The sequence below is a fragment of the Oryzias latipes genome, chromosome 15 (assembly GCF_002234675.1).
Source record: "Oryzias latipes chromosome 15, ASM223467v1".
NCBI lineage: Eukaryota > Metazoa > Chordata > Actinopteri > Beloniformes > Adrianichthyidae > Oryzias > Oryzias latipes.
In genome coordinates, this window is record NC_019873.2 from 27,214,401 (window position 1) to 27,226,835 (window position 12,435).

A 12,435-nucleotide genomic window follows, 5' to 3' on the forward strand; every position below is an offset into this window, starting at 1 on the left:
TTATAAATGTACGAGTTTAAGGGCATCCATCAGGCAGAGGAAGACGTTGTATCCCCCCCCCCTTGCTTTCACATCTTTCCAGTGAGCGTCCTGATCTATGCAAAGATTAATCTCAGTCCTCAGCTGTAGGTCTTGTTGCAAGGTTATTGGGGTGACATCTTCAGTCAGCTTAAACTGTCTGCACGGCAGCTTAAAGTCTTGTTTTGCTCATTTGACTTTGCTTTGTGTTTGCTTGTGCAACAGCAAAGACCGAAAGAGAAAGTAGACTAAAAAAAGAGAAGAGAATGTATTAGCAGAAGGACAGAAAAGAAAGTGATCCTAAAAGAGAAAATGACCTCTCTAAGTTGATGCAGTTGGACTCTTGGCTCAGATCCTGGGAGACATTGAGAGATGTCTCCTCCTTGGAAGGAATAATCCATTTAAACTGGGGTTGTACGGCCATGATTGATGCGCGAACAGAAGCGGCACTTAATAACCCCTATCATGCTGGGCGACCTCGTGGCCCACAGTGGGCACCAGTTTGTTTATGGGTGGTACCTTCGACACACTATCTGTGCAAAAATTCTGTTGTGGCTAATGGGCCGGACTGAGGGATTGGACTGTCAGCGCCGCATGAGCCCTCATTTTTCTTTCCGAGAGTGTAAGGTACACCCCATGCACCCCTGCTACACCCAACCTCCCTGTTCTGCCGTCATCTGTCAGCGGTGACTGCGTCCCCTGGAAAATGGAGGCGTGACAGAGAGTGTCAATTAGCATTAGCTTTCCTGACAAATCTGTTTTTCCCACCACAAAAGCCTTGGATAACTTGTTCCTGATTTCTCTCTGTCACATCGCAGAGGACACAGGATTTATTTTCAGTTCTCTTCAGCCGTGGACATTGAAAGCATCACGTCTTGCTTTACCTCAAAGAAAAGCTTTAGCTTCAGTCAGACATTCAAACTGACCAAACTTTTCTTTTTTACTTCCTAATTTCCTTTTAGACAGATGATAAAACTGACATCTCATCATTAGGAGGTGTGAAAATTATTGCTTCCGGAACTAAAGGAAAATGCTGAACAAAGCGCAGGCTAATCAAATGCACTTAAATAATGCATCCACTTTAGAGAGCTTTTACAAAAGCACCTGTTTCATCAGCATGAAACAGCTTTGAGCTTCCAGGTTTATTTAAACACAAAACTAGTTGAACAGTTTTGTATGGCCATGACTCAAAACCTCACATTCTACAGTCTTTGCCTCACATTCCAATGGAGATGCATTGAAATGGACAAACCAAAGAGAATGAGGGGAATTGGTCGTGTTGGTCCTTGACCTTCATTTGAATAAAATGTGGTAGAACCTTGGAAGAGATGCAAAGAGACCATAATGAATGGAAACCATGATGTGTAAAAGCAATCTGCTTAGTTTGCATGATGCAAAAGCCTAAAAGAAATCTTAAAAAATACACAGAGACCATGAAGATGGATAGATATAAATAATTCAGTAGCACATTGTACATATTGTTTGAGGTTATTATTGACCCACATTGTGTTTTTTCCTCTTAATTCAACTTCTCTACCCTTCTCTATCCATCTATCTTCTGAACCAACTAAATCCTTTCCTGACTCGCAGGGTTGCTGGAGCCTATCCCAGCCCAACTGGGTAGAGGCGAGGTACACCCGGGACAGGTCGCCATTCTGTCGCAAGGCCACACAATGACACACATTCACACCTGAGGGAGAATACAGAATCACCAGTGAAGCCATGAAGAATGTTTTTGGAATGTAGCAGGAAACAGCAGTCCCCTGAGGAAAACCATGGATGCAGGCGGATAACATGCAAACACAGAAAGTACCCAACCAGCACATTCATGTCAGACAATATATTTTCACAGAGCTGCCTGTATGAGGCTGAAGCGAACATACAATTTTCTTATTTTGGCTTCCAGATTTGCTTAACTTTTGAGGGTAAAGTTTATCTTCATCTTCTGTAAAAAAACAAACAAAAAAAACATTAGCTGTATTTGTAAACTATATTTTAATGGATTTGGTTTATCTGGTGAACCCAGAGAAAGCGACGAGATTTATGTCTGTGTTTGTTTGTCAAATAAAGACTAAACCAAGGCCATTCTCCTGACATGACAGTAATCCGTATCTCCCATTGCAAGAACGCTAGCAATCAACCGAACCGTCTCAGTTCTGAGCTCAATTAGTAAGATTTGCACCGCTTCGACATTTCGCACCGAGCCTCTTTCAACTGTGGGTGGTGGGCATGCGCTGAAAACAGTAGAAAAAAAAGACAGGCAGTTGCTTATTATTCTCCATTATTATTACGATCTGTTGCATTAAATCCAAGACTCCTGGTTTTTTATCTGTTAAATGCAGATTTATTTTGAAGTCACAGGCTTTTCTTCTGTTTCCTCACTGGATCTTTTCTGCAAAAATAAACTTTCTAAATACGTTTGTTTTTTGTCCACTTTGTTAGCTTAGTGGTTGGCGCAGCCGCTTTTGGAAAGTTGCGGCAGTATTTTCCACCGAGCGACTCGACATTCATCAAGAATGTCTCGATATGTGGTAGGGTGAATCCAGTAGATTTCCAAAATAAAACTTCCTTCAGAATCAATTTTTAATAAAATGGAAAAACTGTAGTCTTTTTGTTTTTTTTGCCATGGACCAGTACTGGTCCACAGCCTGGGGATTGGGGACCACTGCCAGCTAGGGTTTGAACTAGTGCCTTCTCACTATGAGGCAAGAGCGCCAACCATTACACCACCGTGGAGCTCAATATTCTACTGCAGTGGCAAAAAGGAAAAACCAAAAAGTTCCCCTTCTTTCTCACCTGACTGCGTGTGTGCTGTAAAACTGACAGGAAGACTGGAGGAGGTTGGAACTCTGGCTCCAGAAAGCTTATGATTATACGTCGCTGAATCAAAGGCCGACCTAAAGGTCATCTAAATTGCGCATAAAATGTCAACCCTCTTGATGAGAGAGCGGGGCCTCTTTCAAAGTAAAGCAGCGCTCCGGGGGCACAGCCAGGAGTCACGGAGAACAACATCGCAGCACTCTACACCGTGTTTCATTTCAAAGTCCCTCCCCTATTTGCCCTCTGCTGGGTGAAGATCTTTAGTCTTAATCAGCTGTATTGTTTGTGAAGATGCACTTATGAGAAGTGCTAAGCTGTTTATTTATTGAACAGACTGTTCTTCCACTCCGCTGCATGCTTGCCTCTGCACAGACTATTCCTTTGATGTGAGGGGGCTCCTGGTGGAGCTGCTGTGACAGCCTCCCACTGGAGGCACAATGTTGTACAATAAACAGCAATGAGATGTGGCCTCGTCAGCAGCAGCCGAGATACAGTCAAACGTATGACCCACTCTCAACCGCCTGCACTTTATTTGCCTTTGAAGATTTTTCATTTTCCTCTTTTACCACTGGATCTAATTATTGCTAATCTGCCACGTCGCTGGGGGGTTTACTCACTTTTGTTCAAGCACTAAGAGCATTTTATTATTTCTGCTCCAGGAAAGTTCATTTGCGAATAAGTGTGACTAAGAAAATCAAAATTCTGTTGGAAACACCGACACGGGCTTGTCAAAGACGCTCCTAATTATACATTTCTTTTTTAAAGCTGCAACTATATGTTTTAGTTTTATTGAAGTGGGGTCGTTTTTATTTGACTTTTACACAAATAAAGGAAGGACTGAAAAAGGCCTACAGTTTACATTTTAATTCATTTCAAAATACAGCTACAAATGCACACTGCACTCCTTTTGTTACATTCAGTGGCAAAATAAATAAAACATGAAAACTTTCAAAAGTTTACAAGCTCCGTTATTTTTTGCAACGATTTTTTCTTTTGGTTGGTAGAGGGGGAAAATGGCTCTTTTGATAATAAATATTGCAGACCCCTGACCTAGACCAATCGTTTCAAAATGAAATAAATCGATACCATTTGGATTGAGACATGGTAGGATTATTTTACTATAAGGTGAAAACGTCCAAGTGACATCCCAGTGGACATGTTGTGGCAGCAAAAAACAATCAAGCCTTCATTCCAGCTCAGTGTGTGGAAACACTTAAATTTAGCAAAGTCATGTGACCATCCAGTGTCTAGAATGTTCTAAGAATGTTCCCTTTGGATTCTTTGGATGTGGATAAACAACAGTGTGAACTATTTCATTTACACTTGATGATCTGAAAGAAATAATAGGAAAAGGGAAAACTTCATCTGCACATCTCAGTACCAGGTATTTCTCTGTGAGTCACACTGGTTGAAGTTTTGGGTACAGATGATCTGAATCCACTTTAGGTCAGTGAATCGGATCGTTTAAAATTGACTGTCATTTGTATCGTCAACCGCTAATTATGATGTGAATCGAATTGCTGAATAGTGGTTTCTAGGACATTGATACTTCAATATTAAATACCGGTAGTAAAAAAAGAAAAACAGAAGACAAAGACGGGAAGACAGAATAGAGAGAAAAAGATCAAAAGAAATAAGTAAAATGGAAAAATTCATGAGGTTTTGCTAAATTTCTTCCATTTTCTTGGCTTTGTGGTGACAGTGAAGGACGGAGAAGCATGTAACAGATTACCACTCAGTAAAAACAAAACTCGAGGGGCAAAAGCACGCAGGTATTAACAATTGTGCTAAAGTCTCACCAAGATGTTTAATTGAACTACGACGCTGCTGACTAACAGTCAATTACTGATAATGAAAATTAACATGTTAATTAATCCTTACACATTTGGCACGCACTGTGATTACTGCAGCTAGATGCTAAAGCAAAGCATGGCAACAACTTTATATTGATAAAATATAATAATAACCTTCTTGACAGAGAGGATTAAAATTTCCTTTACAATCAAATTATACAGTCTGTGATCAAAACTCCTAATCCTCTTTATCTCTACAAATTTGGTTTGCGTTGAGAGGATTTTATCCACAGTGCTCTAAATTGCGCTGTGTGCACTTTTATAAGCAAAAGCTGCCAAACACAAAGGAAAAAAGCGGTATTAATTAAAGCAGATAATGAAAGAGGGGTTAGGCTTACCGTAGATGCCTGTGGAAATGCAGGGGAAGGCCTGTGCAAAAACAAAAGAAACAACAATTAAAGGCTGATAATGCAAACAAATTGATTCGTTGCAGAAGGTCACTTCTTTCAGACCAAGATTGACTGAAAAAAAGGATTTAATAAACAATTCAGATTAAATATGTTACATAAAATTCTGAATGTGTACTGAAGTTCTTCATTTTAAATTGTGAGTCTTTGAGGTTGACTGATTATGCTTTCATAGTTCCAAAAATAGCCGTTTCTTGACCTTCGGCTGAACCACTACAAGTATCCTGTTCAGGTAGGTTTTTCTCCCTTTACATTGTGTTCATTGAGTCTGAAATCTACCTAAACTTGCCTATTCAAACACGTTTCATGGATTATCGTGATCACAGCGCTGCGTTTAGAAGGCTGTTTGACAAAATTTCATCAGGGATTGTTGCAGAAAGGAGCAAGACAGCCTGTTAGTGCTCAATATCCATAACAGCCGCGGTTTACTTATATTGCCAGAGGGAACAGTGAGGGAGACTCATGTAAATTCATAGATACAGACAGGCTAGAGCGTACTGCTTAACATTCTCCAACACACTTATTCTGTCTGTTGCCCACAGCCCAAACATGCACACAAACACCATTTTGTTGAATTTATTGCATCAAAACTGCAAAACGGTAAAGTGCAGTGAGCTCAGTAAAAACTCCGTCTGCTGTGATCATGCAGTGGCACCAAAGACCCGCCAAGCAGGATGCTCTTTGATAAAATTACAAAAAACAGTTTTAGAAACCAATCGGCCCCAGTTATTTCTGATGCAGCTGTTCTAAATCACCTACATTTTCACAAAACTCCAAAATGTTTGGACAAAAAAACCTGAAGTAGATTATCATCTTGATGCAAAAACCAACATGGATCTATAGATAACTTTTCTAGAATGATTTAAAACATAACAGCTTTGTAATAGGCCTTGCTTTGTAACACTTGGCAGCAGACTTATTACACAAGCATGGCTTTATAGCTGAAAATAGTTTCATTTTTCTTCACTTCCGTGAGCTAAAACATTATGATTCATAAGCCTTGCACTGAACTTCCTTATTTCCCATTCATCTTTTTAAGAGCATTTAAAACAGGAAATAAAAGAAAAACACTTTAAAGGTCCCATTTGTCCTCAAAACAAGCTGAATTCCTGCTTTAGCTGCTGCATACATCAAAAGGTCTGTCTACGATATTAATAAGAAAAGAAAAAAAAAGATCCAGTTGCAGTTTCCACAAAAAGAGCAAATCTTAAATTCATCAAAGAAAAACACTCATATGTCGACATCTCCCAGTGCCGAACTCAGCCCAGCAGTTTGTTTTCTCACACTGACCCGTCAGGTTGGATTCAGACATGTGCTGTTGCAAAGCACTTGTGCCGAGACCGCTCCGTTTTAGAATTTAATAGATCTGAAGGGGAGGCATAAGAAATACACGTCTCCTCGCAGGATAATAATACGAACAGCCAGAGGTTGAATATTTGTTTTCCAACCTGGAATAAGCATTGCTCTCCTGTCTGAAGAAGATAGAAATACATTTTCTGCACACAAACATGCCGTTCCCGTCAAGCATCACAATAGACCGTCTTTAAACACAAATGCAGGTTTCTCCTTCATTTGACTGAAGAGAAATGACTGTGGTTCTGCTTTTCCATTTACCAGGTTTCAGGTTGGGGCTGTCAGTGCACAGTTTTCCTCTAAAAGGTGATTTAAATCTTCTACCGAAGCTTCGATCTTTTGTAGATGACTGTTTGGGCCGGACGCAAAGAGCCGATGAAGAACTGTTGCTAAAGCACAGAGTTCTGCAAAGGAAGATTAAAGGCAAGACAGAAAAATGGAATTGTGAAGAAGTAATAACTCTGCTCTTAAACAAAATATAAATGTTTACACCCAAACAAACAGAAAAACATCAGAGAATTGGATTCGGGAAAACCCTATACACACAGGAAGTAATATTGATTACAAAAGTAAAACATATCTGAAAAGAAAAGATAAGATTTTCGGGTAAAAAGTGTCTTCTCTATGGGATTCCACTTGTGGAACGAAAAGTACTCAAAACTGTATCCTTGTTTGCTGTCACAAAACTGTGGGGTCTCGTCTGTGAAAAACATGTCTTTGGTCCACTCTCAATGTCTACTGGATGTACTAAAATGTTCGACAGACAGTGAACCATAGACAAAAATAATGGACCAAAGACACAGACAGTGGACACAAAACCATATTGGCAGAAACAGGATCCCATAGTTCTGTGACAGCAAACAAGGACACACAAGAACTGTTCCACAGAAAATCTCTTATGACAAGTACAGGAAACCACTTAACTATAGTAGCAGAGATTACAGGAGTCTCTTCTGATAATGTAGGGAAACAAACAACAAGACCATAAGAAACAGTCACCTAAGATCTTTTGGACGACATAAGGAAACGATAAGACCCAATGACTGTAGGAACGGTTACAAAGAACTTTTCCAACATTGTGGGGTCCGACAAGTCAAACCACCAAAGCAATGGTTACCGAAGACTTTTCTGACGATGTGAGCAAACGACAAAACCAAACGACCATAAAATTCAGTCACAGAGGACTTTTGTAATGACTAAGGGAAACACCAATATTAAATGACTGCAGCAAAAACTACCAAGGACTTTTCTAAAGGAGTAGGTAAACGACAAGGCCAAACAATCAAAGCAATGGTTACCAAGAACTTTTTAGACAATGTATGGAAAATGATAGGACCAAATGACCATGGTAACAGTTACCAAGGACTTATTCGACAATGTAGGGAGACCACAAGACCAAACAACCGTAGCGATGGCTACCAAGAACGTTTTTGACAACGTAGGGGAACAAGACTCAACGACTGTATTAATGATTATCGAAGGATTTTTATGACGATGTAGGAATATGAGAAGACCAAATGACCATAGTAGTGGCTGCCAAGGACTTTTCTGACGACATAGGAAAACAACAAGACCAAACGGCTGCAGGAACAAAAGACAAAGAATTACTTATTAACTGCGTCTGATAACGTCGGAAAAAAAAACAAGATAAAACAATAGCAAAGACAAGTGCAAAGTTTTAAACACATCTAAGTAACATTAGAAGAGTAAAAGAAGCCCAAAAATCATGATGCAAATACATGACAGTCTTCAAAGAAGCATGGCCGTGCTTAAGATTCTACTTAGTAATACATTTCCACAAACCGATATTCATCAAACTGCTTCAGTAGACCATAGACAGAGACAATGAACCAAAGACATAGACAGGGAATATAAAACATATTTTTGACACAAATGGAGCCCCGTACTTCACCTGTGACTGACACCATGGCCTACTGTACACTCAGCGCTGAAAGGCCACGGTGTCGGTCAATTCTGCTTAAACACTGAACCGTTCCTAACATGCTACAGGCTGAAGCAACCTGACAAACCATCAGCATAATCAATTCAAATCCTTTTATCAGTCCCCCGACTAAACCATTCAGGAACATTGATCTTTCTAACATGAAGATGTATCAGGTAGTCGTTTCATTGGATGTTGTCACTGCACCGCGCTGTTTTAAAGGCCTTTATTGTAATAAATAAAAAGACTCATGAAAGCGGTTGGCACATTTATTGTCAACATCATTTAATACCACGAGGAATATTTCAAATCACGGCTAAACGTCAACATCCGGTTTGAGGATCAAGGCACAGAACTGAAACAGCATTGATGCTCCTCTGAATACGTAGTTCTGCTTCGAGTGCATGAGGCTTGTCCTAACCTATGGTTCTGTGGTTAAAGTTTTATTGTTGCTGGATCTCTGGCTGCTCATTACAAGTGAGTCAGCACTTCCTCTCATCCGCATACGCCCAAACCATAAGGCTTCGCTTGACGTGTTGCCTTGTTGCTGACTTTCTTTGCTTAGAGGGTGTTCAGAAATTGGTCACCAGGGAAATATGCTGTTTCTGGGGCTCCTCCTTAATCTATCACATCACTTCAAAGTGGAGCACCTTTCCTCTCAGCATCCCTGCTCGCCTACAATGCATCACAGCATGGAGGGATTCAGTATTTGTTTGTAGAAACACCAATTTCTCCTATTATCAATCAAAATATAACTCACACAGTTTTTTAAGACATGCATTGTGTAACGATGAATCAATTTGTGTTCCTACAATCCAACCAGATAGTGTGTCTGAGGCAAGTTGTTAATCGAATCGACCTATATAGACCTATAGACCTATATATTAGAAAATCATTAAAAAAATTTAAAAAATCATATCGATATTGGAAAAGACGATTAGGATTGAGGCGCAGTAGGTTTATTTTACTCAAATTTAAAACCAACAAAGTGGTATTGGAAGGGACAAGAAATCCAAGGAATACTGGACAGTAGGGGGTGCAACGATTCCTTTAATAACAGTTTAATCAATTTCATAATTAGTGTTCGCCGATATGTTTCATAGTCGATGTTGGTTCCGATTCACTGAGATAAAAAAAATCTATCCAGGAAATCTTTAACATCAAATTCAACCATTGTGACATGTCTTTGATAAATTTAAAGTGTTCTGAGCTGATCTTTTTTTCTGGTTATAGTGAAATAAACCTACCATGTCTCAGATAGTATTTTCCAATATCAAACATTGATTTATCGAGTTTTGAAATGATTTATAATGGTATAGGTCAATTCAATTTGATTAAAAACTTGTCTCAGACAGATCAATATGTTCGGATCATAGGAACAGAAATTGATTCATGTTTACACTCCTAGTACCCAGGTATTTTTCTCTGAGTCACACTGGTTGACGCTTTGGCTAAACATGTCCTGGATCCATTTTTGTTCAGTGAATCGGATCGTTTAAAATGAACCGAGTCGTATCTTCAACTACTAATTATGATATGAATAAAATGTATCATTACACCCCTGATTTTAACACAAACGTCTGGAATATGAAGACTTTGTGTTTATTTAAAATACAGTCCTTCAATTTCAACTGATGCAGCTGCAGAAAAGGGGGCTGTGAGGTTAAGAAAAAAAAAAAAGCTAGGCACAGAGGCTGCAGGATCCTGCCAGGGGAGCACCTCGTCTCGGCTGGCTGGGTAAATAGCACTGGACCCTGGGTGCTGCCCCGGCAGGCTGAGGCCTCCTAGCCTGTTTGCAGATGGAATCTATGCTTATAAATCACAGCGGCATGAGGAGACCTTGTGCAAACGTGAACAAAAGTATGTGGTATTATTCACAAGCTTTGCCACATAGTGGAATTACGTGAGGGTATTAGAACATGAATCCAAGTCAATCCTCTTTGTTGACTACAAGTCTTTTCTTTTTTTACAGGAATGAACCACCTGCTGCTGAAAGGAGGACGTCTGGTAGAGATCAGAATACGTTAACACCCTCTGCATAATACCTCATACATGTCGCTAAAGTGTCGTTATGCTAAATGGAGGATGGAGAAACGCGGAGGACAGGAAACCCGGCACCTAATCGCCTGAGTCTCAATAACCACTGTGATTAACTGCAACTGTTACCACATTCCTCTGTGTCGACAAAGACTGCGCAGGACGTAACCCAACGGTCGAGACTCTCAAGCTGTAGCAGTTTATTAAGGCTTTTGTTATAAAGGGAAAAAAAAACTGTTGCATTTTTTTAATTTCCGGTTCAAAAATGCACTCCGGAGGAATTATTCTTTAATATTTGATACACGAGAGAAACAACAGAGAAAACAAACTGCAGGTATTGCTTATTCCACTGATTGCTGGTGTCAGTAGATTTGTCTTTACTGCAGTTTAAAACGATGACACAACCCCATAGGCAACACTAAAATGAGCCCTTATTTCATGTCGAGTTGCCTCTATTGCTCTTTATAGAGATGCTATTTATTTTATTTGCTGTATAATCTGTATGCCTTAAGTTTTCTTTTTCATTCAAATCTGTTTCATAAGCCAGAGCAAAGAGCTAAAGGTTATTTAGGCAGCAGTAATGTAATTTACTTCAAACGGGAGCAGTGAGTTTGCTAACGCTACAGTGAGACAGCTCTGAGCCTGTGCTGACTCTGCTAAAAAAGTAATTTAAAGGTCCATGGGGCAAAATGCTAAAAGTAGAATCAGCAAGATACTTGCTGGACATGATTTACTGTCTTAGAATATGATGGAAATTACAGTTCTCAATTATTGCCTGTGTCACAGTTTGGCTTGGAGCACCTACGACTGTCTGCATATTGAATGGAGGTTGTTCTGCCCACAGAAGACAGGATTTGTCCACGTGTTGCTCATCCAAACAGTGACAGCTGAGACGATGGCGCTCCGAAAGGCGCAAACACTGCAACCTATAGACGGTGCAGGGCAAAGGAAGGCGACACAAGCAGATGCCAAACTGATGGCTTCAGTGGTCCATAGCCGGCTTTGTGGTTGATTAAGCACAGTTCACCCTGGAGGCCAAAGGTGCAGTGCATTTACTTTCTTATTTATTTATATTACTTATTTCAAGATGGAAGTTGGTCACGCTTCAGTAACTGCAGGGCAGACATTGAGGACAGCCTGAATGCATGCAGCAAAAACAGTTACAAATACTAACATTTAATGTTCTTTATGGGCTAATTATTCATCTAACAAATGACATTTTGTTTATTTAATGCATATATTTTTTTAGGTCGCTGATTTCCTGCAAAAGATTTTAAAGTAATTTAAAAATACTCCAACGGTTTATTTATGTCTTTCTTTTGTGCAGTTGAAGTTATTTTTGCATTTTATCTCCTAAATTTTTGAAAAATGGCAGCAGGAAAATGTCACTGCTTTGGAGGGACGATGCATCAAATGATATGAGATTTAAAGGCATGTTGGAACTATTTCATTTAAACCACACGTTTCATGATTTTTGTAGCCCCCCCCCACAACCTTTATGTATTATTCGCAGTCACGGCATACAGCGTTTAGGTAGTTTAAATAAAACACACCTCTATTTTTTAATTAAGACAGAATTCAATAAATAATGGAAGAAAAAAATAAAAGCCATTAAACGAATATTAATTTAGTTTATTTTGTTTTTGTTAGGTTTACAGTTGAAAACAAGATGACAGACTATTACCAGTCGTATTAATATTTCATTACAAAGTTATTGTCTTTTTCTATTATTCACTTGTTAATATTTGTAAAATATTTTTGGTGATAATTGTTTTTAATGTCATTGTACTGGTCTCATCATTTTTTCACAGAAGAAAATAATAAATGAATGCATGAAAGTTGTGGTAACCACTCAGCAGATGGAGGACGCAGACCCCCCCAGTCTCCAGCCTTCACCCCCTGCTGCTGCCGCTGCCTCTCATCCTGAACTGGAATACGTCTCACTTATATCAGCAGGATGCTGTTCGGTCACATTTTCTGAGCTCTAAACCAAAATCTTTTCTCC

The 12,435-nt window shown here is 39.5% G+C and overlaps 1 protein-coding gene across 3 annotated transcripts in view; it reads right to left on the bottom strand.

The window, feature by feature from the left end:
• The window catches only part of macrod2 (MACRO domain containing 2), a 427,744-nt gene that overhangs the window by 124,198 nt on the left and 291,111 nt on the right, over nucleotides 1–12,435 (bottom strand). For all 3 annotated transcript variants that reach the window (XM_023963152.1, XM_023963153.1, XM_023963151.1), the window contains exon 7: nucleotides 5,030–5,060. In XM_023963152.1, coding sequence (XP_023818920.1) covers nucleotides 5,030–5,060 — 31 coding nt within the window. The remainder of the gene's footprint in view (nucleotides 1–5,029; nucleotides 5,061–12,435) is intronic.